The sequence below is a fragment of the Zeugodacus cucurbitae genome, chromosome 5 (genome assembly GCF_028554725.1).
Source record: "Zeugodacus cucurbitae isolate PBARC_wt_2022May chromosome 5, idZeuCucr1.2, whole genome shotgun sequence".
Taxonomy (NCBI): Eukaryota; Metazoa; Arthropoda; class Insecta; order Diptera; family Tephritidae; genus Zeugodacus; species Zeugodacus cucurbitae.
Genome location: NC_071670.1, coordinates 16,053,861 through 16,080,392, shown reverse-complemented (window position 1 = coordinate 16,080,392; position 26,532 = coordinate 16,053,861). Strand labels below are relative to the sequence as shown.

The window sequence follows — 26,532 nt, the reverse complement described above, 5'->3', positions numbered from 1 at the left end:
GTCCTCTTTCCAACCATACCCATTTTAACCCTGAAATCGGGGGATACTATACTAAAGTTTCCCCAAAAAATATTTATTAAATTCACTTTAAATCCTACATGAGAATAATACATATGATTAATTTTATGCTTTTGTCCTTAATTTGTAAAATTTATATTTATTATTATAATAACATTTTTTTTTTTCAAAATTTCCAATTCTACAGGTTTGTCTTGTCAAATATAATAAAAAGCAACGCTGTTACGAAACGTAATATACACAGCTGTGCATTGCTTCAGATATTCATCAAGAATGACGGAAGACATTATCATTCTTGGATATTCATAATAAAATACATGTTTGTAAATATTTGTTTTTTGTTAACTTTTAATTTATTTTACAACTTTAGCGTTTAGAATTAAAAATGATTTTTATTTTATTCGACTTTGCCACTTGTGTTATCAAATTCAGTCTCTCCAACACGGTTAAATCCTGAGAAGCGTATAATTTTTCCTTTATTTACATTCAATTGTGTTGCGTATTGTTGGGCTGGTGTTAGTTTAGCTTCCTCTTCACTCTTATAGCCATAATGCTTCGCCCAATCATTGCGACCTGTATAGACCATATAGCAGACGAATCCAAAAGCATTCCATGCGAGTAGTGCATAGACGACACTTAGGCGCTTTTTCCACAGAAAGGCATTATCCTCCGGTATGGGGTTTGTGTGTCTACGTACCCAACGTCTCAGCCATTTCATCTCAAATAGCGCCATTGTTTATTAAAATGCCTTTTTTGTAATATTTTCAATAGATACACTTGGTTTAATTTATGTTTTCCTTATTTACGCTGATATTACGTCCTATTGGGATTTGACAATTGAATTTTTGACAATAGTCAGCAATCAGCTGATGTTGTCAAATAATAACCCAACAAGCATAAAATTAAATTTATTAGTTAAGGCAAAGATAAACTTAAATAAATATACATATAAATAAGCATCTTAAATGGATGATTTTTGTATGAATTTTTGAGAATAAAACAATTGAATTATTTGTAAAATATTATCGTATTATCCAAAATATTTGTTTATGAAGTTAGTTATAGATAGCCAAGAGATATATTCAGTAATAACACCACACCTAATTTTGAGTGAAAAAACACTGAAGTTCATAAATTAGTACTTAGTACACAACTTCACTTTTTACCAGCACTACCGTCTCCTTGCACAATTTTCAACCCCTTAAGAAAGTGCCCAATATGGCAACATTATTTTTAATTTACGTCGTCATACGTTTTTTGTTTACTGTGGAAATTGGAATTGTTCTCCAGTAATTCTCTTCTCATACATTTATCAATTTTTGGTTTTTTAATGCAAAATTGTTAATCTAACCGCAAAGAATAATATACAATAAATGATTTGATATAATTTGTAACCAGAAGATAAACTAGTATTTATAATACAACAATTTACACAGCCACAAACAACGATTAAAATAAATAAAAACAATTTAATATTGAAAACTTGTTTAAAAAATAATAAAAAAAGTGCAAAGATAAAATTTATTTAGCCAGACGACTTTCCAGTTAGAGAGCAGCAAGTAATCATAGGAAGAACATATAATATACTACCTTGTTATGTGAAAACTTCTAAAAGCTAAAATTAACAACTTGAGAGGAACCAATATATATAAATTGGGTTCTTGGTACCATAACAGCGGAGGAGCTGCAAGGAAGCCATAAATAAATTGCATCTAAAGATGCTTCCGCGGCAGCAAACAGCGCAGCAACAGCAAACACAATGTAAAAATTTGGACTTTCGCAAACGCCAAATTGATACACTCAAAGTATTCAACGACAAGTGAGTAGCTTTGCAAATGTAATTTTATATGTTTGCACATTTAATTAACATATTTTATACATTATTTGCATTTCAGCGTGGTCGAAGTTACAGAGCAAGAAGAGTATTGTGTACATTTCGAATCTAGTGGACGCACATTATTACTTACAGTCCAACTCGGAGTGAATTTTCCTAATGAGCGACCCAAAATAGTTATATCACCGACTGTGCAACATCATTGGGTTAATGCAGCGACAGGTGAAGTGGAAACAGCGCCTGGTTTACTCAATGTAAGTTTTTAGTGCGCATGCAGTAATGACGGACCATATTTCATATGAAACTCTATGACCTTTATTGCAAAATCGGAAAGTAGCGGTCAAGGATGCACTGGAAATATTTAACAGCTGCTATTTGTTTCCATCAAAATGACTGATAGTTGCTTGACCTTCACAATAACGATTTTTCATAAGAAATATTTGCCTGTTTTTGTACGCATTCAAGGTTCCATGCGCGCACACGCATACGACCCCCAAGGATAAAAAAACCAATACACGTATATAACATAGAAATATGTATGAAAGTGTATATTTTTGTTGTTGTAAACATCTTAAGTGTGCATGATGCTGGCGCATATTATAGCGCATATTAGCCTTTTCAGCAGTATAGATTTCCTGTTAGATTATTTTAAGCGCCGACATGCAAATAAGTACATATACATATATTTACACATGCATTTGCATAGGTGCACACTAATTTTAATACAGTTTGAGTTGCCATTTTCTTATTGTAGTCGTTGTAAATAGTTATAATAGTTTCCGAGTATATTTATAAAATACTTTCATATAAAATGTACGCTTAGACCGTTTTCACACGGGCAATTTTTGTCGCGGCAATTCTTAGTTTTATAGGAGAGGGGGCGACCAAGGGAAGCGAGAGAGAGAGAAATTCTCCTCTCTTCGTCCAACCAAGGGAAGCGAGAGAGAGAGAAATTCTCCTCTCTTCGTCGCCCCCTCTCCTATAAAACTAAGAATTGCCGCGACAAAAATTGCCCGTGTGAAAACGGTCTTACTATTGCTTTTTCTTACTTGCAGTACTCTCCTCATTCGGATCTGGGCCGCGTTGTGCAGGCCATTATACGCGAATTTGAGCGTTTTCCACCACCCATTGTCAATGCTGGCAGCCCCATAAATATACCAACGCGTACGTGCAACGCCAACGCAACAGCCACGCCAACAACCATTGCGTCAAAATCATTGGACAGCAGCAATGAGAATTCTCCATTGGATTCCTCAAAATCATGTAAACTCAATGAGAGCAATTTGCCAAACTTATCTACGCTGTCGTTGGATGAACTGAAGCAGCTTGATAGCGATCCGCAATTTTTCGATGATTTCATTGAGGAAATGTCTGTTGTGCAGCATTTGAATGAAGAGCTTGACTCGATGATCAGTCAAGTGGAGATAATATCGCGTAATTACTTGGACATTTTTTCGCAAAAAATTTAAATTATTTTTTAATTTTTATATTTAGGTGAAAATGAATCTAAAGAAACACATTTGGTCGAATTAAAACGCAAACTAAGTGATGATGTGACCGCGCTTAAAAATCTAGGAGAAAAGTGTGACCAACTGAATAAAAAGTACTTAAAGAAGTCAGAGGAGTACGCACCGCAACACATACGCGTAAATAGTTGTTGTTATTAATTTATACACTTTATATACCGTTACAACTCTTTCAATATATGCACATATTTTCATATTATATGTTTACTTACTTTGTAGGAGCTGCTGCAGATAGCCGCCTCGAATGCGGATAGCGAATGTGATCGTCACGTTGAGCAATTTCTGAACGGTAAAATCGATGTGCAAACATTTTTAAACAACTACACGCATTCGAAGAAAGTCAGCGCGGAGCGTAAGGCCAAAGAGGAACGTTTGGGTCATCAGCTGACGGCTTTAGAGCGCGCCGCTATGTAAGGCCACAAACAGCCGTACTGCATATCTCTGTATTATACATGTACTTGCCTGCATGTGATCTAGCTTTAGTAGTTATGAATCTGGCGGAAAACAGTTGCAGCTAACTTGAAATAGCGCGAAAATGCTTTAAATTGAAGCTACTATTTTTTTAACCAAATGACCTGCATATAGTTTTGGTCCTACTTAAGATGGTGTCAAGTTTATAGTGAAAGTGCGCGGTGATGTCCAATTCATGTAAACAAAAACAAAAAAAAACTAATTTCAAAAAGTATAACGAAAAATAATTTAAAAAACTTGCGCTCAATCATAGTCAAGCAGTAAAACTACATTTAAACTAAAATTAGTTAGATTTTTTTTCTTTTAAAGAAAATGCGAATTAAGTATATGTGAAAACCGAAATTATTTTTATTTAAATTATTGTGCCGCTCAAACGAATTCCATTGTGTTGACTACGTAATGAATGTGTAAAAAATAAACATAAATTGCGCGTAATAATGAGTGCGAGCGTCGTGCCGCCGCGTTTACCGCCATAAATAGCGCGTAAATACATAAATACATGCATACAAACAAACATACCAATATTGTGAATGAATTTCATTTAATTTCCTAAATTTGTGCAAATATTTTGTAGTATTGTAAATGCGTTGTAATTAAAAACAAAAAAAAAAAACAAGAAAAAAAAGAAAAGAAAATTAATATATTGTGATTCCATTAATAACATAGTAATAAGTAGAAATTATTGGCAATAAGTGTATATTTTATTTATTGCAATAAATTGAATTCCATGCAAAATATTAACTGATTTGTTGTTATTACTCGGCGATTTATAACGAAAATAAAATATAATTGTCTAACGGAAGCGTCTTGAAAATATTATTAAAAGGCACATTTTTTCAATTTCTGTAATAAACAAATTGGCGAAATTAATGAGTGAATAAATCATTTGAAAAATGCATTCGTGTTTCGCAAAAGTTATACGGGTCGTATGAGTAATTATAAATCGTACCCAATATAGACAGGGGTACTTGTATCTCGGAACAGACCGGATTTTATATCTGTCATAAGGTGTGTCAATTCAGCAGACTTACTTGAAATCAATAATAACAACAAAAACCGTAATAATTTCAAAATATAACAAACTCTCTGTGCAACATGTTCTGAGACTATAAAAATCAGATTTTTTCCAACTACACGTCGTATGAGTAATACTCATAGTATTTAAGAATATTACCCATCGATTGACTACGGCAGTCTTCTCTCCCTAACAACCTTCATTATTTTAGATATTTGGAAAAATATTAAACAATGGATATACCATTCTCAAACCAGATAAAAATATCGATTTTAGAGACTACGCCAACGCGACTACTATGTACAAGGAGCTTCGTTCTTCTTATGAATGAGAGTATCGTATGTGAGATAATAGATAATAACACAGCCACACAAAAATTTGTGTTCTGACCTGGGGGTCCTACTATGTGTGCCCTATGTTTTCAGGATCGTTGAATCCGAATCCGATGTACATTTAACCTCATCAGGTCAGGGTTTTGACATAAAAACTAATATGGTGGACAGTTTTTTTTTTTAATTCATCGGATTCATTTGATTCTCGTTACTCGTGGGTTTTCGGAGTCTCGGATTACGAATCCGTTGTTGGTTTTACAAAATTCAAAATGACGGAACCAATATGGCGGACGCTTTTTTGAAAAACCCATCAGATTCGCTTGAAACTCGTTAATCGGGGATTCTCGGGGTCGCTGAATATGGGATTGCGGAAAATATGAATTTATTATTAAAATGTGTCCACCATTTGAGAATCAAATTTTGCTTTTGTGTGGATGTGTAATTGATCAAAATTATGTGTGGATATCACGATGAATCAAGTCAGCTTTTCTTAAGCTCTCTACCACCTCAGGCCTGTTGTGACCTCCAATAAAAGCACCCTTGTGATCACTGAGAAGAATAGTCTTATCCCGGTACGACATGCAGAACCGGGCTACATTAGTTTAACCGATATACAATCAGACCTTTTCATCTTAACCATTTTACCTATAGTGGAATGAGAACAAGTTGGAGCACCATTACCCTCTTGCAATTTGCTTCTGCATGAATGGATCTCAGCTGAATTGAGCAAGCGCTGGACAGTCACTAAGTCGCAAGGTTCTAACTGGGCATTGTCCCATCGGGATTCATGCGGTCAAACTAAACATTTTACCGGATGCTTCCTTAAGTTCCTTGGATCTCACTTTGTTCGGCATCCTCGCGAATTAGCGGATATAGAAGTAAAAAACATCTGCAGATGTGAGGGCGTACATTTTTTGACATTACAAAGGACTGTCCTTAATAGTCTAAGTGTATTTTCTTATGGGTTAACATAATCTAAATATTAATCAAAATATCTCTAGTTTGTAAAATTATTTCAGAGTGTCTCATATATTCTATTCCAGATAAACTATTGACAAATTTGAATTTTATATAGTCTGTGTAATTTGCTTGAGTTATGTCGCACCCGCAACTTCGTATTTATGTTGCAGGAACGAATTTATAATATATAATATATGTCGCCTTTTATTCGCCAATCTTTCATTCAGATCTGAAAGTTATCCAGTTATATTCTTTACGAAAGAGTATATGGTTAGCTCCATATAGTGACAAAACTTGTTTCTATTTCATAGCTTTTTTGATCAAGTATTGGGGAATGGAACACAACTATTATATATCTTAAATTTTTTATAATTTTTTTTGTTGTAAAAGTTCTCAGGCCTTTACAGTTACACTAGAGCCGTTTAAAAAGTAACTTGCTTAATTGTTTTAATTGATAGCTGGTCCAAAAATAACTGCATAGATATTTTTAAGTAATTCAAAACATGTCCATTTGTTTTAGATTTTGGTTAATTATTTCCTTACCCATAACTTTTACTATCCATTCTGCTATTTCTAATGCAACAAATAAATATAAATTTTCTCAACACCAAGCGGTTGGTTTATTTGATTGCCCGAAGTGATATAAAGTGTTGAACGTGTATGAAATGGCAAAATAATTCAAGACATGTGTGATAATAATAAATAAGAAATTCCATCGAAATGCCAATTGCATCTGGGCAGTACGTCTAGGATTGATTATTCAGCTAAATAAGCTTCATGGTTTTGTACGGAGAAAGGAAAGTTTAATTATCTTATATGTATGTATGTATGTAATTGGCGTAGGTACCATTTATTCGATTATAGCCGAATCGATAGAAGCGCGCCATTCTTCTCTTTTCCTTACAACTCGGCGCCAGTTGGAAATCCCAAGTGAAACCAGGTCACTCTCCACCTGATCTTTCCAGCGAAGGTGAGGGCACTGCATCGAACACTTTCAGGGCTGGAGTCTTTTCATCCATTCGGACAACATGACCTACCCAGCGTAGCCGCTGTCTTTTTATTCGCTGAACTATGTCAATTCGTCGTTTAACTCGTACAGTTAATCGTTACATCGTCAGCAGGACGGGAATAAAAGCGACTTTGTACGTCTAGAGAGGACTTATATACATACATACATACTTTGAGGGGTATAACTGTGAAAAAAAATAGAAATTTTTTTCTAACATACTTTAAACAATTTTTCTCAAAATAAGTACTTTGTAGCTCTAACCCAAATACTATGGAAAATATTTGGTATCAACCAAGCACGCTTGGAGGGGCGCTATGCTGATGACGCGCAGTGTATATATTTTCCCTTAGTTTCTTGGTGAAACATGAGGTCTCAACGATAGACTGATATATTCTAAAGTTCCCGTTCGAACAATATTTGGAAAACAGATTTTTGAGGATGTCTTGGGACGTCTCCAAGAAAGATAGATCAAGTCAGTGCTACTATTTGAGTGAAGAACTAAATTATAAGGTATTGAATGTAATTTCATTACTTCAATTAAAAAATAAAAATGTATGTATGTGATTGGCGTTGCAACCGTTTAGCCGGTTATAGCCGAATCGACGATAGTACGCCACCTCTCTCTCTCCTTCGCAGTTCGGCGCCAGTTGGAGATCCCAAGTGTAACCAGGTCGCTCTCCACCTGGTCCCTCCAACGGAGTGGAGGCCTTCCCCTTCCTCGGCTTCCTCCGGCGGGTACTGCATCGAACACTTTCAGGGCTGGAGTGTTCTCGTCCATTCGGACAACATGACCTAGCCAGCGTAGCCGCTGTCTTCTTATTCGCTGAACTATGTCAATGTCGTCGTACAACTCGCACAGCTCATCGTTCCATCGTCTGCGGTATTCGCCGTTGCCAATGTTCTGAGGACCATAAATCTTACGCAAAATTTTCCTCTCGAAAACTCCTAGTGTCGTCTCATCTGATGTTGACATCGTCCAAGCTTCTGCACCGTAAAGCAGGACGGGAATGATAAGCGACTTGTAGAGCTTGATTTTGGTTCGTCGAGAGAGGACTTTACTGTTCAATTGCCTACTCAGTCCAAAGTAGCACCTGTTGGCAAGAGTTATTCTGCGCTGGATTTCGAGGCTGACATTGTTCGTGTTGTTGATGCTGGTTCCCAGGTATACGAAATTATCTACGACCTCGAAGTTATGACTGTCAACAATACTGTCAAAACTGTCAAAAATAAAAATAAAAAATAAAATAAAATTATTCAAATTTAACGGTTAACACGCCGAGTGAGATACCTGTAACATAACGGCAACAGTTTCCACATTGACAGCTAAAATTGCAGTGGGGCAACGAAGAGAGTAACGAGTATAAATTGTCAATTTTCCAACTACACTGAGACAAACAATCACCTCATCTCCCACCACCTCCTCATGCGATGCTCAGTTGATAAGCGCAAACTGCGCAATGCCTTACAAAGCTAACATACATTACTACAACAACAAATACAAACTGTTGGCGCTCATACCGTGGACTCCATACCCCAAAACATACATAAGTCACCACAAACAACCACAACAACAGCGAAGACGAGGCAACGTGACGCTCACTTTGCAGCTTGGAGCAATAACAACAACAACGCACATACATATGTATATATACTTAATAAGAGCATACGAGCTTGTTGTGGAAAATCCGAAATTGTTCGACGTGCGCATTGTAACGAGTGCTGCGTTGCTGGACGAGTCTAACGGCAAATGAAAACGAAAAATTGACAGTTGTGTCTGAAAAGCGAAACGCGAAACACGTCGTCTGCTCAACGAAACAGAAACACTGACAGTGAAATAAAATTTAAAAAAATTTGTTCAGAAATTGTGCATTCCTTTTTGCTGTTACATATTAACCGTTATATGTGCGAAAACTTTATAAAGCGAAAAAACATAACAGAAGAGTCAAAATTTGTGTTTAAATAAAGCTGTCTTGAGTTCAAGTGACGTATGTACGTGCCAACAACAAAAGTGTAAGTGTTAAGTGTTGTTGCCAAAAATATGTTTGGCTTGTAAATAGTTACAAGTGTTAGTTAGTATGTGTATGTGTACTCTATGTATGTTTGTATGTCAAAGTGGGTGTGCAAGTGTCATTATCCTTACAACAATATAACTGCAATTGAAAGGGCGAACGACAACAAAATCGCAAGTGCTTGCGTATGCACTTACAAGCGCATAAGTGTCATTAAAAGTTGGAAAAATATGAAAAACAGTTTTTTTTTTTAAACTACGCAGCTGCAATATTTTTATTTTAATTTTTTTTTTTGAAATATGCGTTGTTCAGTTATTTAAAGTGCGAAATTCTGCTTGTGGCCTACTTAAGTGTACATATATGCATGTACATGCATAAATAAATGCTTATGTCCATATATGCGTACTTAAGTGCCATATTTATATACAAATTAAGCATTTTTAATTTATGAATATAAATTTTTAATTCTAAATATATATATATTTTTATTTTTAATTTTAATATAATATTTTTGATAAATATTTTCATTAAAAATAAAAATTATTAATACAAAATTTTAAATTTAATTTTTTTAATTTTATTTTAAATATTTATATAATTTAAATTTTTTATTTTAACATTTTTAATAAATAATATTTTTGAAAAATATTTTCATTAAAATTAAAATTCATTAATTTTAATTTTTTTTTAATTTTCAATTATTTTTATTATATTTTTTTTCAATATATATCTTCATTAAAATCTGTATTTTTTATTTTAAAATACGCGCTCTGCTTCATAGCTTTCTTTACCACTTCTTTTTTTAATTTTTTTCCCACTTCTTTATATCACACTCAATTTTGTGCGTCTTTAAAATCGCCGGGTCTTGTTTATTTATTTACAACAAATATTGTTTTTTTAGTCAGTTGTGGGCAAAGCAAAATCAACAACAAAATCTACTACTCAATAAACGTCAGCAAGCGTAAATAAAAACACAAAAATAGTATAAAAAAAATATAAGAATAAAAAACAAACGAAAAATAAAAAAACAACAACAAAAACACTCTAACAACAAAGTCAACAAGAGCATCTGTGACAACAGCAGTCAGTGCGTTCAGTGGGGTCAATGCCGAGAACGTCTCATTGAATTTGTGAACTGGTTAGGTAAGTACATTAAATTTCTAATAACTTTGTTAGATAATATTATTTGAATATTTGTATATATTATAGCGGTATTTTGTTAGATTTCACATATGTTGACAGTTCTAAAAAAATAGAATATAGTAAAATCTATAACGCTCCACATGCAACCTTGGCACTTTTATAGCAAACATTTGTTTTAAATCTCGTTTTTTTAAGATATTTTGATGTTATACAATTTTTGTTTACAGAATAATTTGTTTTTTATTATATACTTTATGCTAATAATGTCTTGATTTTATAAGTAGTATTGTCAGCAAGCGACTTGGAGAGAACTGAAATTGTGAACATTGAGTTTATTTCAAACTCCTTACGTACAGCTGCAACCGAAACCATTGGTTTTCGGAAAAGTCAAAAAAACAGCTGGTATGATGAGGATTGTCGTCTCGCAGTGGAGAGAAAACAGACTGCCTACCTCGCAATGTTGCGATCGACCGCAACATGAGCGGGATGGGAAAGATACCGAGAGCTGAAGAGGGAAGCGAGACGCTTTTGCAGACAAAAAAAGAAAGAGGCCGAAATGCGTGAGTATGAAGAGCTTGACAAGCTGGCCGACAGGGGTAATGCTCGAAAATTTTACGAAAAGATCCTAACTGAAGGTCTGAAGACCGGAGCACACTCCTGTAGGACCCCCAGAGGTTATCTAGTTATTGATGACCAGAGTATACTGAGTTTGTGGAGGGAACACTTCTCCAGCCTGCTGAATGGCAGTGAAAGTACAACACCAGGAGATGGCTAACCCGATTCCCCAATCGACGACGATGGTGCAGATGTTCCATTGCCCGACCGTGAAGAAATTCGAATAGCAATTACCCACTTGAAGAACAATAAGGCGGCGGGTGCCGATGGATTACCGGCCGAGCTATTCAAATACGGCGGCGAAGAGCTGATAAGGTGCTTGCATCAGCTTCTTTGCAGAATATGGTCGGAAGAAAGCATGCCTGACGATTGGAATCTCAGTGTACTCTGCCCAATACACAAAAAGGGAGACCCCACAATTTGCGCCAATTACCGTGGGATAAGCCTCCTTAACATCTCTTATAAGGTTATAAATTATGGAAAAGACCCGAGAAAAGAGGATCGACACACACCATCTCTTTGTCGATTTTAAAGCTTGGACGTTTCAACATCAGATGAGTCGGCACTGGAATTTTCGAGAGAAAGGTTTTGTGTAAGATTTATGGTCCCTTAAACATTGGCAACGGCAAATGCCGCAGAAGATGGAATGATGAGCTGTATGTGTTATTCGACGACATAGACATAGTTCAGCGAATAAAAAGACAGCGGCAACGCTGGCTAGGTCATGTTGTTCGAATGGACGAAAGTGTCCCAGCTCTGAAAGTGTTCGATGCAGTACCCGCTGGTGGAAGCCGAGGAAGAGGGAGACCTCCACTCCGATGGAAGGACCAGGTGTAGAAGGTCCTGTCTTCACTTGGCATTACCAATTTGGGCCAAACTGCCATAAAGAGAAATGCGTGGCGCGCTGTTGTGGACTCGAAGTTGTAGATAATTTCGTATACCTGGGAACCAGTATCAACAACACCACCAATGTCAGCCTCGAAATCCAGCGCAGAATCACTCTTGCCAACAGGTGCTACTATGGACTAAGTAGGCAATTGAAAAGTAAAGTCTTCTCTCGACGAACAAAAACCAAACTCTACAAGTCTCTCATCATTCCCGTCCTACTTTACGGTGCAGAAGCGTGGACGATGTCAACATCCGATGAGACGGCACTAGGAGTTTTCGAGAGAAAGGTTTTGCGGAAGATTTATGGTCCCTTAAGAATTGGCAAATACCGCAGACGATGGAACGATGAGCTGTATGTGTTATTCGACGACATAGACATAGTCCAGCGAATAAAAAAACAGCGGCTACGCTGGCTAGGACATGTTGTTCGAATGGATGAAAGTGCTCCAGATCTGAAAGTATTCGATGCAGTACCCGCTGGTGGAAGCAGAGGAAGAGGAAGACCTCCACTCCGATGGAAGGACCAGGTGGAGAGGGACCTGGCTTCGCTTGGAATAACCAATTGGAGCCAAACTGCCAGGAGGAGGGATACGTGGCGCGCTGTTTTGGACTCGGCTATAACCGCGTAAGCGGTGTCTACGCCAGTCAAGAAGAAGAAGAGTTTATTTCAGGCGTAATTCATAGTTAAACAAGTAAGGAAAGACTAAGTTCGGGTGCAACCGAACATTTTATACTCTCGCAATTTATTGCTATATTTTTATTAAGATAACACACAATTTGACCCATATATTCGGTATAAAGTCCAATAGAAAAACGAAAATCATCATATATGGTATATAGGCTGAGGTAATTCCTGAGCCGATTAAACTCATTTTCATTACCAACATACATTATATCTAAGATTATATGCTCATTTAATTTGGCTAAGAAATTTCATATATATCGTATTTTTGAAAATCCTATAATTAGCTTTATGAGAGCTCGGGGAAGTTATGAGCCGATTTTAACCATTTCTGATACAGAGACACACTATTAGAAGAAAAAGATTTCATCTGAATAAAATTAAGATATCTGAGAGATTTACCGATATTTTCGGTGAGTTCTTCAAATTCGATATCCGGGGCCTTGAAAAGTTATAGTCCGATTTCGACAATTTTTTCACAAATGATGTCACGGATCATGTACAGTATTTATGTAAACTTTTATTTCGCTATCTTCATTGGTTCCTAATGTATATCTTATAAAGTAAAGGAATCAGATGGAATTAAAAAAATTGTGTTATATGGGAAGTTGCCGTAGTTGTGAACCGATTTCATCCATTTTGTGTGTCATCAGGGTGTCAAGAAAATATTATATACCGAATTTCATTGAAATCTGCCGAGTAGTTCCTGAGATATGGTTTTAGACCCATAAGTGGGCGACGCCACGCCCATTTTCCTTATTGTAAAAAAATCTGAGTGCAGCTTCCATCTGCCTTTAATTTAGTATTTCTGACGTGTTTCGTTAGTGAGTTAACGCATTTTTAGTAATTTTCTACCTTTGTATGGGAGATGGGCGTGGCTATTATCCGATTTTTTTTTAATTTTTGGGCTGTATTAAGAAGTGGCCCCAAAAAAAGTGCATCCAAATATGCCCCTCCATAGTGCGATCCTTCATACCAAATTTTATTTCCACAGCTTTATTTATGGCTTAGTTATGGCACTTTGTGTGTTTGCGGTTTTCGCCATTTTGTGGGCGTGGCAGTGGTCAGATTTAGTCCATTTTCGAAAACAACCTTCCTATGGTGCCCAGAAACACGTGTACCAAGTTTCGTCAAGATATGTGACAATTTTTATTCAAGTTACAGTTTGCACAGACGGACGGACGGACAGACAGACATTTGGATTTTGACTCGCCTCGTCGCCCTGATCACTTTGGTATATATAACCCTATATCTAACTCGTTTAGTTTTGGGTGTTACAAACAACCGTTATGTGAACAAAACTATAATACTCTCTTTAGCAACTTTGTTGCTAGCAACTTTGTTGCGAGAGTATAAAAATAAACTTAATTATAACTATAGTACTTTTCGCTTAATTGCACATCAAAATATTCGTTAAATTAACCTGGGAATCAATTAACTGATACTCGCTTTGTTCAATTAAAAGAATCCCGTTTAAATGAACAGTTTGTTCAATTACAGGAATCACGCTTAATTAGGCCACCTGGTGAATTAAGCGGTTAGGTGGGTATCAAACTTTGAAATTTTTGTTTGTCTTATTAAGTAGTACAATATTAAAATATTATCCAAAATTATCAAATCGATCCGAGTAAAATTTCAAGAGATATACACTTTGGAAGATCCGCCCATCGGGTCACGTGAGTTTGAATGTAAAACTTTAAACGAGTTTATCTGAAAACTAAAATTTTGAAGTCAGTGGACATGATTTGTCGAAAAGTTATGAAGTTTTGGTCAAATTATCCACACATCTTTATTACAAATATTTTTTCGAACGAATTGACCACAAAAGTTAGTTTTTTTGTTCAAAACCAGTCGTAAATTAAAATTTTAATATTTTCTACTATCGAAATATTTTTGATTTGTTGATTTGGATGAATCAATTATGATATGCTGTCCAAGACAAGAACCTTTTTTTTGGACATGCATGGGAGATGATCAACGGCTGAGCTTTTAGAATTTGATAATAAAAATTCCACAAAATGCTGTTTAAATAGGAAAATGCATATGTGCACTTAAAGTTTTCAAATAATTGAAAATTTTGTTTACTCTTAAAGGAAAAAATGCAATAACAGAACCAATTTATATGTACTTACATAGGTATCTGTTTATATACATATGTATTTGTTTTTATACTCTCGCAACAAAAGTTGCTAAAGAGAGTATTATAGTTTTGTTCACATAACGGTTGTTTATAACACCTAAAACTAAAAGAGTTAGATATAAAGTCATATATATAAAAGAGGTCAGGCGACGAGTAGATTTGAAATGTGTGTCCGTCCGTCCGTCTGTGCAAGCATTAACTGGAGTAAAAATTAAGATATCTTGACGAAACTTGGCACAAATATTCCTTGGCACCATAAGAAGGTTAAGTTCGAAAATGGTCGTAATCGGACCACTGCCACGCCCACAAAATGGCGAAAACCGAAAACACTTAAAGTGCCATAACTAAGCTATAAATAAAACTATGGAAGTAAAATTTGATATGAAGGATCGCACTATGAAGGGGCATATGTGGATGTAATTTTTTTGGGGAAGTGAGCGTGGCCCCGCCCACACTAAGTTTTTTGTACATATCTCGCAAACTACTAAAGGTATGTCAAGGAAACTTTCTAGAGTCTTTTCTTTTAGGTACTACTCTTACAGTCCAAAAATGGAAGAAATCGGATTGTAACCACGCCCACCTCCCATACAAAGGTTAGGTTGAAAACTACTAAAAGTGGGTTAACTCTCTAACGAAAAACGTCAGAAACACTAAATTTCACATAAGAAATGGCAGATGGAAGCTGCACTCAGATTTTTTTACAAAATGGAAAATGGGCGTGTCGTCGCCCACTTATGGGTCAAAAACCATATATCAGGAACTACTCGACCGATTCGAATGAAATTCGGTATATAATATTTTCTTGACACCCTGATAACACGTGTGAAAAATGGATGAAATCGGCTCACAACCACGACAACTTCCCATGTAACTCAATTTTGAACTCTATCTTATTCCATATGCTATATTTTTTTTGCCCGATCATACGGTTCAGTTAAACGCGGAAACCAATTAACCATAGGGTCAATTAAAAGAAAAGTAATGTATCTTTATATATAAAATTCTTCTTTACGTATTTATGTCACTGAACTCATCTTAAACGGCTGGAGCGATTTCAATGACAATTTTTGTGTGTCTTCAGGTGAATTCGAGAATGGTTTGTAGTCAACATCCGGTCCAATAGTCCAAAAATAGTGCATTTATTAATTTTAAATTTATAATTTTTTTGGATATTTTATATTTGCCAAAAATAGATGGCTCCATTGTTACTGTATAGAAACCGCCTAAAGGTATATTAAATTGTATTTGGGAAATGTTTTATAATTGGATGTCGCTGCTTTTGGTATACCAAATATTCAATTCTATTATATTTTATTCCCAGTTTGTTCCAACCAAAAAATATTTTGTTTAATATCCTAATAGCTTGAAACATCATGCAGGACAACGTCTATCGGTTCCACTAGTTGTATAAAATAATTGTTTGTATGTAAAATGTTTTCGTCTAATTTCTAATTACGAATTTAGATCAGATTTCCTAGAAGCTAATTAGACCGCGAGTAGAAATATGAATGAAATAACTTGCAATGGTGGTGGTTATTTTAAAATATATGTAATAATATTCCAGTATAGAATTTAGTTAGTGTGGATAAACGATTTTAAAACTCTCGATTTTTTAGTAGTTCCGTAGTAAAACTGAAAAATGCAGAAAAACTTTTCAATAAGCTTTCTAATTTTAATGGCCAGAAAAAATGGATTTTACTTATAACATGGTTCTGGGTTGTATATGCTTATGAATGTTCTCTTGGAGAATTTTAAGCAAAAACGAAAATTTAAATGACTGATCACGGCGTTATCAGCAAACAACAAATTTACAAGCTTTCCGGTCACGTTTACCGTTTACGTTTGTAATTAGTTTCGTTAAATGTCTACGTTTACGTTAACGTCATAACTTAATTTTCTTTATAAAAATTTCATTATTTCAAATTTTTAAAACTAAACTTTTTTTTTAATTAGCTATTTTTTATTTATAATATACTATGTATGTATTATCTATGTATGTTTAGATTCACCCGGATCTGCAACTTAGTCTATCTCTACCAAAATAATTCAAGTTATCAAAATAAAGCATTGCAAAAAAATATATTTTTTTTATTAATGACGTCCAGCAACCAAAAACGGACAGACAGATAGGCGGTAAAATACGAGAAAGATTATATACAAAGTAAGGAAAAGATAAAGCATTATCATAACAAAATTGAAAAGGCTTTGTTAAATCAAAATTCGTGATTCTTAATTAAATATATTTGTATGAATCTATGTTACATATACATATATATAATATATAAATGATGGTCGTTTTTAAGTTGAATTTCAGTCGCATTATTTAGTTACAAAAGCTGAATACTTTGAACCACTAAGGGAGAGTTTAAACAAGTCTAGTTCTAAGTCAATCCTTAAAAGTCCTCCATACTAAAAATTGCAGAGCATTCAATAGTCAGCACTTATTCTGCCTAAAAGAACTATCGCTGAATAAAGTGCTGAAAGCCAAAGCGCCTTAAGAATAAGAGCTGTGTCAGAACAAATATAAGTTGGAACACCCTAATAGCCATATTCTATTATTTATTTACAGCACTTCTAGGCCAAAAAACTAATAATCTTTTCTATATACATATATACATATTATATTATATTAATGGTTCATTAGGTTATCGGCGCACATAACCTCCTACTGCGAATATTATTATCAACTTGTTATAGATTTTACAGTAATTTAGACTTTCAGTGCAAAGAAAATATAAAAAAAAATATTGATATTTAACAGTCATAATAAATATGAAGCTTTATGTTTTAATTGGAAGCGAGAATTCTTGAAATTTCTGTACATAATTAATAAAAACAATTTCATAAATAAATGATTTTATAATGTAGGTTTATAGAGGGTATGTTCCTTAAGGAAATTGTTTATAATGTTTGATTATTAAGGAAATAAAAATATAATTCAAATAGAACAAAGATTTAATTAATTTTGTTAAGGAAATCTAGTCCTTCTTTATTCATTTGAATGAAGCTTTTAAGTACAAATAAACTAGTAACCATTTAGTCCTTTTCCGCATTTGTGAATAATTTATATTAACTTCAGGCGGGTCTAAATGTTATTATCGAATAAGGTATTCAGATGATACTTTGGTCCGTTCCTCAAAATATTTTTATTAATTTATTTTTAAGTAAAAAAATCTGGTAACTGTGTACTCGTTTTCATGCTAAAGGTTCTTCCAATGTCAAATTGGTATAAATTGTTTAAATTAAAAATAATTTGCAACCATCTTTTCCCTCTCAGTCATTTATGGATAAATTAATGAATCAACATTCTAAAAAATGTGTGTTCCTCCATTGTAATATTTAATATAATTTAATTGCATGACATTTAAATAAAATGCAATTGCTGACATGCCACCAAAATATCATATAAAACCGGTTCATTAATATTGCCATACATTTTATCTTAAGCAGACGACGGCCGCTTTAAATGCAAATATCCGGCACAATATTCTTCCCCAACTCATTTAGTGCATGAGCACATCCGAAAGTGTATTTTAAGCGCCAGTGACACACCTTAAATCAATATCCTCTTGCGCTGAGCAATCTAAAGCCGGTTTCACACGTTGCCATTGAGTGCATAATTATGCGTTTACTCGTGCAGTTGGGCACAGTTATTGTACACGTGTCCATGCGGACAGCGTGCAAGCGACGCATCGTTATCATGAGAATAATCGATTTTAAATTCAACAAAGAATAATTTTTTTCAAACACATTTATTTATTTTAGCTCATAATTATGGCTCCCGCAGGGACATGGGTGTGGAGAATAAGCCGGTAGCGCATCTCGATACATGACTTGATCGCATAGCCATTTATTATAGGTGTATAATATATTGTATTGTATGTTATGGATTAAAGTGGGTCAATTTTTTTGGAACTAATCTAAATTTTTTTTTTTGGAACTATCTAATACAAAATTATATAGTAGCATCTCTGTTAGCGTTCCTTCAAAAGTCATCGCAGTAACTTACGAACTTAAAGCTCTATCGTCGGCTGCTAATACTTAAATGGTGCAAACATGATCCAATGGATCAAAACTGTAGAACTCTATAAATATATCCATCGTTCTGTAATCATTAGAATACTATATATCAGATTTCTTTTGGGTTAAAGAAACTTTTGACTAAAAGATACGACTATCTTGGATAGAGAAGTAGTATCAAAGAAAACAGTCGCAGTGAACTAAAGTCCTCATCAATTGATGGATGAAAACATTTCTTCTTCCAGCTGTAGCTATGGAATCTTACGCTCTAGTTTAACGACAAAATGCGGTATTATCACTAATGTGGAAAAATGTAATTTTTATTCCCACATGAACTAGTAAGCGAGGAGTCTCCGTCCATTTTTGAGGAACAAACAAATTTTAATTGAAGAAAAATTGCGGTGTGGGTAGTTACATCAGGAACTGAAGTGTACAGCAGAGGTTTATACAGATACGAATAGAGTATATCAGTCTACATATGGTCTCAGAACATCCATTACTTCAGCTTTTGACACGCTTTATCGATTTTGCCTTAGCTAGAGTCCGTAATGGTCCGAAATTTTTATCTAACGCTTTGTAAAGATGTCGAGGCTCTTATTCTTTCAGCTTTTGAGACAGATTTCCAAGTACTGTTTAAAAAGTTTTACTTAGTTTAAATTCACTTCGAAGATGTAAGGATTTGTAAGAAGTTAGGCTTTGGTTCATCGATTTTTTCTCTCACAGCGACCAGTTATAATCTTTATGAAAGTTGATTATGAAGTTAAATGTGAATTCTTGGCAAGTGAGAACTTGTCCGAACTGATTTTAGTCGTATGAGAACAGGAATATTCAACATTAAAGTCTCTTATCGAGGATCTACCGTTTTTTTCATGCTTGTCTTGATGAAAAGTTTAGACAAAGATATAAAAGGCCGATCGAGATCTCGCCAGTTTCAACCAACTCACTTCTACTAGATCGGTGCTAGAACGTCTCACCAACCATCTCCCACATTTTCCAACTCATCTTGATCACAAATTCATTCAAATTTTTGAGCCATTGAAACCATTGTTCAGATATGAGTTGTGGCATACATGAATCCATTTTTGGAACTCTTGCTATCCGATCTGCCATAATGTTCAAAGTAAAATATACAAGTGCATAACTGTCACGGTAGTTAGTGCTGCAGTTGATATTTCACTGTGTTGCATGGCGTTAATAGAAGTAATAGAGCGTGGGGTATGCAGTGCTGAGCTGCGTAAACGCGCCATTAGCACTCGTTAGCTTTGTTGAAGCTTGCATGGTCCTCGTGTCAAACGAAGCAATTTATTATTGCTTATTATTAGAACATTTGCATTTGTATGATGGTAAATATGTGCATAGATTACATAGCCGTATACATACATATATACATTGCGGTTACGTTTTATCTGACTATGTATTGTGTGACTTAGTCGGATAGCGCGGACAGTTAGTGGCTGCTGTAAAGCCTTAAAGTGGCACTTTTAAAGGTGTGTGTGTGGTAGGTGGAGACGCTAACTTTTCGAATGACGAGGCATGTTAACGCAGATATTTAATTACATTTAATCTATATACTCTTAATTTAGGAAATATATCATTATCTAATTTTAGATATAACATATCACTCATACGCCTAGGGGATTTGTAAAAAGGAAAATAGTACGAGCGCAGTTAGAAGACAATATATATAGCTTTATCTTCAATCCGATGTTGTTTTTTTAATCTCTGACCAATATTTTTTATTAAATATAACATTATGAGACCAACTCAACTATAAGACATGACACGACCAATTACGTTTTTAATTTGAGACACTTTTCAATTGTTATAATCCAATATAAATTGATTTATTAGAGTGACTAATATAAGGATGCTACGTCAGGATCGGAAAGGACCTCTCCGAGCCGTTCGATACCAAACGAGGCTTCAGACAGGGTTACTCACTATCGTGCGACTTCTTCAATCTAATACTGGAAAAAATAATACGAGCTGCAGAGCTAAATAGAGAAGGTACAATCTTCTACAAGAGTGTGCCGATGATATTGATATTATCGGAAGCAACAACCGCGCCGTTTTTCCAGACTAGATAAAGAAGCGAAGCGTATGGGTCTGGTGGTGAATGAGGACAAGACGAAATATCTCCTGTCATCAAACAACAGTCAGCGCACTCGCGTCTTGGTTCCCATGTCACTGTTGACAGTCATACCTTTGAAGTAGTAGATAGTTTCGTCTACTTGGGAACCAGCGTTAACAACACCAACAATGTCAGCCTTGAAATTCAACGCAGAATAACTCTTGCCAATAGGTGTTACTTTTCACTGAGTAGGCAATTGCAAAGTAAAGTCCTCTCGCGATGAACAAAAATCAAACTCTACAAGTCGCTCATTATTCCCGTCCTGATGTAGGGCGCCGAAGCGTGGACGATGACAACATCTGATGAGACGACTCTTAGGGTTTTCGAAAGAAAGGTATTGCGTAAGATTTATGGTCCTCTGAACATTGGCAACGGCGAATACCGCAGACGATGGAACGATGAGCTGGATAGAAAAAAAGACAGCGGCTACGCTGGCTAGGTCATGATGTACGAATGGATGAAAACACTCCAGCTCTGAAAGTATTCGATGCAGTACCCGCTGGAGGAAGCCGCGGAAGAGGACGACCTCCACTCCGGTGGAAAGACCAAGTGCAAAGTGACCTGGCTACACTTGGTGTTTCCAGTTGGCGCCAAAAAGCAAAAAGGGGGAACGAGTGGCGCGCTCTGGTGGATTCGGCTATAATCGCTTAAAGCGGTTTCTACGCCAAATATATATACATATATATATAATATAAGGAACTAGCTTTGATAGAGCTTTTAGTAAGTAGATTCAAGCTCTCAAAACTACAATAGAAGAAACCTCAGACTGATTGTGAATGTTTAAGGTCCATTAATTAAATGTATCTCTTGTTATATATAATCTCTGTGGCTAAGCAACCGTAATGTATTAATACAAGTATTTACATATACATATATTTTTGTACGCATGTAATCACTTGATTAAATCGCTGACTTCATTTACTTATGTGTACGAGTAATACTATATTAATAGAATAAATTCATATCAGCTTTAGAATTAATGACTACCGTACACATGCAGGAACATGTGTCTAATTCAACCATAAATATTTTGTATATACACACAGACTAATATTATTAAGAACACTCATGTAGAATTAAAAAAATATGCTGACGTTAATTGAGACAAAAACAAAACTACAAACAATGTCATTCAATTTGTTTATTAAAACAATTAAACTCGCATGCGAGACCTAAGGGCACCGATGGGGATATATTTTTTTGGTGCGAAGGAATAATGTATTTTACTATATTTTATATGTATATGAGGTATTTCTGAAAATATTACGGATCAAACCTTAACAAGATTTGAGTTTCGATACAAGTTTTCCAATATAAGTTCTATATTAGTTTTTCTAACGTCACAAATTTCGAAGGTTATTTACATTTTACGCAATATAATTTCTAAACAACTGGGTTAAAGTATCAAAGCATCGCAAAATATATACAAACCTTTTCATTTCGTTGAGCCTTGTGTTCCCTTGGAGCCTTGATATAGCTTTTCATTGAGCTTTTGTCATAAAAATTTAAACTTAAAACTTGTCAAACATGGCTTTTTTGAAATGATGGCTGTGGAGACAGTTCGTGATCGAATAGATTGATTGGTCCACAGTGGATCCTAGTATAGAAATTAAAGTTTATTTTTAGGTTAATGATCAATATTTTGGAAAAAGAAACTTCATTGGTTCCTTATAAATTGTTATTACTATGAAATCAAAATCTGGATAAATAACATAACATATAAAATCACGATAAAAACTATAATCATATACTATATCAGAAAATCACAAAATTGGGAGAATAAAAATCAGACAACCCACAGTTAAATCGTGTATTTAACTTCCAATATTGATGTTAAATAAATGCGATTTCATTAATAGCATTATAGAATCGCTATCGATAAACACATAATTTATAACAACTTAATGCTTGTCATCTTGGCTTTGCGCGTAAACTTAACACGCAATTCTCGAGAAAATTACTTGTTTATTGGTTAGTTCGTATTTTGTTGTAGTTTAATTTTAGCACAATTTCATTCATGCCATCGATTGCTCGATTTGAAACCAGACACGTAGAATTAATAAAATATAAGGAAATGGTTTGCTAATTGCACCGAACCCACCGAAACTTTTGAGTTACGAATAATGTGTTAGTTATTTTTGGTAAGCTAGAGAGTTTTACAACCGGTAGACGTTGTTGTTGATATTGTGAGAGAAAATAATCTTCAAAATTATTTATATATTATAGGCCAGATAAAAATGTGGAATCAGAAATCCAAGTAGAGTTTTCTTTCCCTTTGTAGCATTACTTCGGGTACTAACGTTCTAAAAGTTCGAAATTCTTGAATCAATGGTTCCTAAGTAAAATTGAGGAATGGACATTAGTCAATCATATTATATTCTAGAAAATCCTGATAAACCATATTCCAGTTTCTGTAAACGAGACCCTATTTCTTTGGGTATCAAATATGTTTCAGAAGTAGTAAATTAGATTTTGAAAGAAGATTTCATACCAATAAAACTAAACAGATTTATGATTGCATAACTCAGTACTGTTTCAGCATGTACCACACGAGTTATTACAAAAATTTTCGTTTATTGAATTTTGATCTGCGATTCGGATCGCCGCTGAGTTGCAACAAAATCCATAAAGGACGACGGAAACGGTGGCCAAGTCAGAATTGACGACTAGGTAGGGTTTGATATGTGTTTGGTAGGATTGGAATCATCTGCTATGAGTTGTTAACCTATGGCCAAACTCTTAATTCGGACTTGCTCTGTCAACAATCAGACTGTCTGAAGGAAGCAATTAGCGTCCAGCTTTGACCAATCAGAGAAAGGTTGCGTTGGTTGTCCGAGTTTATTGTAATTAATCATACTTTAAGCCTTTTTTCGATTTTGGAAGCTAACTTCGAAAATCGGAGAATACATTTTTTTGCGTATGACTCAAAATCGCGAAAAAATTTAGTTTGGTCGAATACCAAGAAAGAGGAGATTTTGTATGGTGTAATGACTCGCAGAAAGCTTCGATAGATTGTTTGGGAGGTCGGTATCTGTTCCTATATATGGCAAATGATTTTGCTGGCGAAAAATTCGTCTGAAGAGAAGCTTGTAAAAACGTTCGTCCCAGTTTTTTGACATTATTAACAAAGGTTTCAACTAAAGTGACTAAGAAAATATCTTTAAATTGCCAACGAATTATCGAAAAATATGGATTTCTTTTTTTAGACCTGGTATACTGGTAATATTTGATTATTTTCAGTCGTTTAGAACCAAGTATAACTAATCGCTAATTGATTAAATTAAAGGGTTGTCTGAAACGCCTATAAGTATTCTTCTGGTATTTTCAGACTTTTTGAATTTCCGTGATGAGTAATATATGTAGTACCATCCTTAAAAGACGGTTAAGATAATTTTAAAGTCAAGTAGGTATTGGAGTTTTATGATATTATGGACCTTATAAGATTGTACGTTTAGGTTGGGTATAATTTTTTGAATTATTGAGTAAGGGAAAGAAACAAAATAATCAGCGAGAAGGGCGGGTTCTGAGAGGCAATATTCTATATATTATATAGTGTACTCCCAGTTGATGACATGCGGAGGGAACTTATCTACTCTACTGACTCTAATTCAAATATTCCAACTGTTGCTATGCCCATTATGCTTCATATATACATATATATATTTATGCTCCACATATACTTATACATACATATATGCTCAAAATGTACTTAAGTATATATGCCAACATGTATGTATGTGTAAACATTTATAATTTTACTCATAATAGTAAATGTCTGATATGCATCTTTTATTGATTTCGTTCTTTTTTAACGAAGTACAACTTTGTACACCATTCTGCATAATTGGGCTAACAGAAATTATAAATAATTAGAGTGAGCGAAATAAATAATGTCTAGAAAAACAAACAACAGTTTCTAAAACTGTAATAAAAGTGCAAGGCACGGAATGAAACGGGAATAAATGGAGTACACAAACCATTAACCATAAGTGTGTGAGAGTGTGTGTGTGTGTGTGTATGAGAGCGGAACTGAAATGAAAATGTGTTGACATAACCGTTATCTGTCACTGTGCATGCATTAAAGCTGTAGTTATGAACGAGGACTACGTGCGAAGCAAAAGGAAACTGGCACATAAAGGACGAAAAGTCTGCATAACAACAAAAACAACACACACACACAGTGCTGTACATAAATATTTGCTTGAAGTTTGAGAGCAACTGTGTGCTGACAGTTGAGAGTTTTGTTTTGCCGGAGGTGAGAGTTAGCAAATGCACAACAGTTTGTGGGAGCTCTGAGAGGGAGCTTGTTGTAGTTGGCATGTTGATGCGCTTGACAACTGAAAGCCGAGCGTTTGAGACATGACACTTCAACGCGTGGTGAGTTATTTGTATGAAAAAACTGCTATTCACAACAAACAAACTAAGTGAAAAGGACTACTGTCTTAAAATATACATGTATATATGTATATTGCCAACGCTGTCACCGAGAAGACGATGGACAGCCACTTGAATGATAAAGGACAGCAGTCAAAATGACGGCAATGTGGTCAGCCACAAGCCGATAACAACTGATGTGGCAACAACAATGAGGCATTGATGAGCGTTGGAAATGTGGCATATAGTCTGCGGCTAAAAAGGAAGTGCCGATAAGTGTGTGTGTATATATGTATGGGTGCATGACCCACTGGCGAGAACTGTCAATCGCATGCGTCCTTTTCATCTCTTCCTGCCGAATGCCAACAACAGAAATCGAAATCGAAACTGAAATGGAATGAATTGAAATAAAAATAGAAGGAAAATTAAGAAGAAGAAAAAGCAGGAGAAAAAAAAAATGTGAAAAATTTACAACAACAAATGCAATGGAACTGAAGCAACAACTTGTCGTTTGTCGTAATCAGCGCAACGAATGCATGAATGAGCGAACTTCGGCGCTCAAGCACGTTTGGCCACAACGGGAGAGGAGACACGAAATGATGTGCCACGAATTGTACGTACATATACAATACAAAATGACAAAAAAACGTAAAGTGGGCCAAATATCTACCGTTATGCACTTGTATTGAAAGGTGTTGGAGTGTGTGTATTTCAGTAAATGATGTTTGGCCAATTTATACACACACACACACACACACATACATACATAAATATGGTATTTCATTCAGCGCTGCCACATTGCTTATTGATTTTCCCCCTTGCTTTAGCGGCCACCAACAACATAAAAGTTGTATAAAAGTAAAAGTTAGCGGAGAATAAGTAAAATTGTGAATGGTGTAATGAATGCACTTGCTGGCGTATATACAATCAGTCATTTGGTTGCTGTAATGACAGCGTTGGGTGGTGCGGTGAGTTGGCGGATTGTCAAAAACAATCGATAGCGCTGGCACAGCACCAAAAAGGAAGTACGCTGTACAGTGAATAGATAGATAGCTTGGTAAATAAAAGGAAGCGAAAAGTATAAAAAAATAAAGAAATTGATAAAGTGGCAACGGAAATGCTTAAGTTGAACTTTGGTTATGTCTATGTAAACAAGTTGATGTGTATACAAACATATATGTATTTTCAGTTTTTGACTAAAAAGCTCTCGAGATGGTTTTAATGCATTTAGAGTACAAAAATTAAGGCATGCTTATCACACCGTCGAGATGAAAAAGCTTATAAAATGGTTTAAATGTAATAAATAAATGTAATAAACTGAAAAAGCTCCCGAGGTGAGTTTCAAACACAAAACTTGGAACGTTG

General features: G+C 35.0%; 3 protein-coding genes across 9 annotated transcripts in view; 2 read left to right on the top strand and 1 right to left on the bottom strand.

The window, feature by feature from the left end:
* Positions 1-346: 346 nt before the first annotated feature.
* Positions 347-881, bottom strand: LOC105219113 (uncharacterized). The gene has a single exon (XM_011195050.3). The coding sequence runs from the start codon at positions 749-751 to the stop codon at positions 416-418; it is 336 nt and encodes a 111-aa protein (XP_011193352.2). The 5' UTR covers positions 752-881; the 3' UTR covers positions 347-415.
* Positions 882-1,272: 391 nt separating this feature from the next.
* Positions 1,273-4,590, top strand: LOC105219112 (vacuolar protein sorting-associated protein 37A). Its single transcript, XM_011195049.3, has 5 exons — positions 1,273-1,837; positions 1,914-2,106; positions 2,908-3,286; positions 3,347-3,498; positions 3,598-4,590. Exons 1-5 carry the CDS (start codon positions 1,737-1,739, stop codon positions 3,790-3,792), a joined length of 1,020 nt encoding a protein of 339 aa, XP_011193351.1. The 5' UTR covers positions 1,273-1,736; the 3' UTR covers positions 3,793-4,590.
* A 4,348-nt stretch (positions 4,591-8,938) lies between these two features.
* LOC105214642 (probable inactive protein kinase DDB_G0270444) overlaps positions 8,939-26,532 on the top strand; it is a 79,602-nt gene continuing 62,008 nt past the window's right edge. The window contains exons 1-2 of one of the 7 annotated variants that reach the window (XM_054231857.1): positions 8,939-9,150; positions 10,076-10,317. The gene's annotated coding sequence lies outside the window, so the exon portion shown is untranslated. Of the gene's footprint in view, positions 9,245-10,075; positions 10,318-26,532 lie in introns of all 7 variants that reach the window. The other 6 variants (XM_054231852.1, XM_054231851.1, XM_054231854.1 and 3 more) reach the window with 6 other exon arrangements.